At 42.1% G+C, this 3,861-nt stretch overlaps 1 protein-coding gene across 1 annotated transcript; it reads left to right on the top strand.

Moving 5' to 3' along the window:
• Positions 1–10: 10 nt before the first annotated feature.
• On the top strand, positions 11–1,889 carry GJD2 (gap junction protein delta 2; the record flags this gene model as incomplete). Its single annotated transcript, XM_019520004.1, has 1 exon — positions 11–1,889. A coding segment is annotated over one exon (852 nt), but the record flags the coding sequence as incomplete, so codon positions are not given.
• Positions 1,890–3,861: the final 1,972 nt, after the last annotated feature.

Here is a 3,861-nt window from a genome sequence, read left to right as displayed (position 1 = left end):
CGCGCCTCTGTGTTGCAGGATCCTGCTGACCGTGGTGGTGATCTTCAGGATCCTCATTGTGGCCATTGTGGGGGAAACGGTTTACGACGACGAGCAGACGATGTTCGTGTGTAACACGCTGCAGCCGGGCTGCAACCAGGCTTGTTACGACCAGGCGTTCCCTATTTCTCACATCAGGTACTGGGTGTTCCAGATCATCATGGTTTGCACCCCCAGCCTCTGCTTCATCACCTACTCTGTCCACCAGTCCGCCAAGCAGCGGGAGAGGAGGTACTCCACCGTCTTCCTCACCTTGGACAGGGACCAGGACTCCATGAAACGAGACGACAGCAAGAAGATCAAGAACACCATTGTCAACGGAGTGCTGCAGAACACGGAGAACTCCACCAAGGAAGCTGAGCCCGACTGCCTGGAAGTGAAGGAAATCCCCAACCCGGCCATCAGAACCACCAAGTCCAAGATGAGGAGGCAAGAAGGCATCTCCCGGTTTTATATCATCCAGGTGGTCTTTCGCAATGCGCTCGAGATCGGATTCTTGGTGGGGCAGTACTTCCTCTACGGCTTCAACGTCCCTTCCATGTACGAATGCGACAGATACCCTTGCATCAAGGAAGTCGAGTGCTACGTCTCCAGACCTACGGAGAAGACTGTCTTCTTGGTATTCATGTTTGCGGTGAGTGGGATTTGTGTGGTGCTCAACCTGGCCGAACTGAACCACCTGGGCTGGAGAAAGATCAAAATGGCTGTGAGAGGAGTACAAGCCAAAAGGAAATCCATATATGAAATCCGAAACAAAGACCTGCCAAGAATGAGCATGCCTAACTTTGGCAGGACTCAGTCAAGTGACTCAGCTTATGTGTGAGCCTGTGACAGAACTGAAACACTGTGCCAGGTGGAACAGACCCAGACAACATTAGGGAAAGGTACATTGCTTAGGCAAGCATTTTATCAAACCACCAAGAAAGCCATTAAGGTATCAGATCTACACTTATTGAACTAGATACAAAAATGCAGTACTACATAAGAGACTGAAGAAACAGTTATAAAACTATGCTTGATCTAGCCTTACAGCACAGTTACTTTATTGCTAATGATCCAATGTTATCTTTTGATTGGAGCAGTTTGTTTGGGTTATCATTAGGGTGAGATTACAGTCTGGACTGTCTGACTAATTGTTGTAAACAAGTGTAGAATGTCCATATTTAAAAAAAAAATTGCAAGGATACTCTTTACTGGGGAGGGAGGGGATTGTTGTGATATGCAAATGTAAGCATGCTCTAAAAGGAGGGTAATTGCACTGTTAGGCACCTGACCACAAATTCAGCCAGTACATTTCTGCACTCCCATCTCACAGATGTCTGAATTTATTTCATCCATCCAGGTCACAGAGTTTCTTACTGGTGTGTATTATTAGCTATTTTCAAATATAGGTCTGTACAACAGTTAATTACACTATACAGAGTAATGCCGAATATTATTTTGCCATTTTTTGTTTGCCTGTCCACACACACCAGAGACCTTAATCATCTTATGCTAGTTGTGATCCACAAAAGTTGTCAGTACATTTAAAATAATTCCCTGTGCATAAATGTGCATAAATAAGATGGAATTAATATTCAGCCAAGTTATGTATTAACCTATGATGATCTAACAGACATACCAAAGGAACAGAGTTTGTTGCTTTTAACTGTGAATATGTCACCTTCTTTCTGCTCTTATTTATATAAGTGCCATACTTGAAACATCTAACTCTGTACTTTGTCAAAAGGTCGTCCGGGGTAACAGCTGGAGTAATGTGGTTTTATACTCTCCTATGTTTCTTTTATGCTATTTGTTTAGTCATTGCAATGGTGTAAAAAAGCAGCTAATAATTCTATTGATAAATAAAGTACTTGCCTTTTTTTTTTGTAAAACAGAGAAAATTGCTCATCTTTCTTGTTATATGCAGTTGTAGAAACACATGCGGTCAACATGTTAAACTTGTAAGAATTACTTCTGCTAAGTTTAAGATGCTCCTTTCATGCTATAAATGCTAAGGCACAACAAGATTACATTTGGCTATATTTCTCAATGTGGTAGGTATTTGTGCCTTCTAAAGCCTATTGGAGTCAATTGGCTTCTTTCTATGGCCATCAGGGTGCACTAGCGCAGCTCCTGAGCTGGTTGTCCAACTTATTCTATGACCTGGCTCATTCTGTAAATTTACTCATGACTAAAACTACTGCAACTCTTTGCCATGGATTACAAATGTAGTCTCAGCAAAATGCCAAGTCCCCTAGGACCTTGGCTGAAGAACTGCCTTTTCCATATCTCAGCAACTTACTATCGAGCTGTTAAGTCAGTCACAAACAAATATTTCATGATGATTTAATGCAACATACAATATATTATTGAAGAACCTACTCCAACTGCATTGAAGTCAATGGAATAAATCCTACTGACAATCTCTGGAGTTGGGTCCAGCCTCAAAAAACACCATAAGTCAGTTTCTGAGTGTAAGACATCTGTGCTCTTTTTAAAGAAAGGGCCAAAACTATATGGGAAGTTTTAAGAATATTGTAATGTGTGTGCAGGAGACAGGGGCTGGGTTTTGCAAGTGGTCTGTGAAATAGATGTTATTGTATTTTGTCTTAAAAACTGTATGCATTCATTTGCCCTTATCTCTTTCCTCACCTTAGCTACCCAAATCATTTAGAACTAGTTGGACTTTATCAACTCTGGCAATTTTAAAATGTCCATTAATATTTATACAGTGCTTCTCTGCCTTCAAACATTAATACCTTCATCTGTGGAATATTTATCTCAACTATGAAACCACATAAGCTTTTTGTCCAATATACACTGCATTTTTAAAGGTATGTTTACCAGTTTCCTCACGTCAAAAGGGATTGTTTATTATTATATTGATTATAGAATCCTGCAGAAGGGCTTCTTGGATGATTTGTTGATATATGGATGTATACTTACATTCTTGTTTCCTTCCATGTTAACTGTACAATCATGCATGCTATTTTTAGAAGGACAACATGGCAGCTAAAATCTCCATCTGCAATATAACAGGCTTCCAAAGATTATTATTTGACACGCAAAACCACTCCAGGCAAATCTGATCTTTGCTTCACCAACTACTGGGATGTTCTGTAAATTCGCCTTCTGAGTAGGTTTTGAAGGGAAAATGCTATTTAGCAGTAATAAGCACTATTTCAAAGTGAATAAAATGGGTGGTTCTAAATGAGATTTGGTCTCAGAATTGTTACAGTTAATGGAAAGACTCCTAGTTACTTCATCTTAGAACAGGTTCAAAATGATTACTACTGGGTGCAACTAATGTGACACAATAAATTCCAGAGTTGCTGCATTAGACTCAACAGCTCCTGGGTGCAGTGTGCATGTGCACCCTGGGCAGCAGCAGTTTGAGCTGTGGGGAGCAGCCCTGAGCTGGAAGCAGGCTCAGGAGTTAGCCTTGGGCTTCGGGTGGTGGTGTCTGGTTGCAGAGGGGCTGGCTGGGGCATGAGAGTGCTAAAGTGTGGAGCCGTGTGGCATGCAGCCCCTGCTCTTTAGCACCCATGTGCCCCAGCCAGCCCCTACTACTGCCTCCAGGTGCATTTTAGCAGAGGAAGTAAGTGTGCTGTAAGATAATTCTGTCCCCCTACCGTGGAGTTAATTAATGTACTGCGCCTGAATACTGGTGCACATGTAGAGAGTGACACTTTGCTGTGGAGCTAATTAGTTTTCTTTTCCCCTCCTGTCCCTTCAGCAACAAACTTTTGGAAACTGTTCCTCCACCGTGTATTGCCACTGCCAAGGGCACAGAGCTGGCCAGTAATACCTCTGGGTCCTTAGGATGGGTCCTATTTCTAT

This window comes from Gavialis gangeticus, unplaced genomic scaffold (assembly GCF_001723915.1).
Source record: "Gavialis gangeticus isolate Ggan-Ray unplaced genomic scaffold, GavGan_comp1, whole genome shotgun sequence".
Classification (NCBI taxonomy): domain Eukaryota; kingdom Metazoa; phylum Chordata; order Crocodylia; family Gavialidae; genus Gavialis; species Gavialis gangeticus.
Note: the sequence above shows the minus strand (reverse complement) of the source record. Positions and strands in the feature narration are given on the sequence as shown.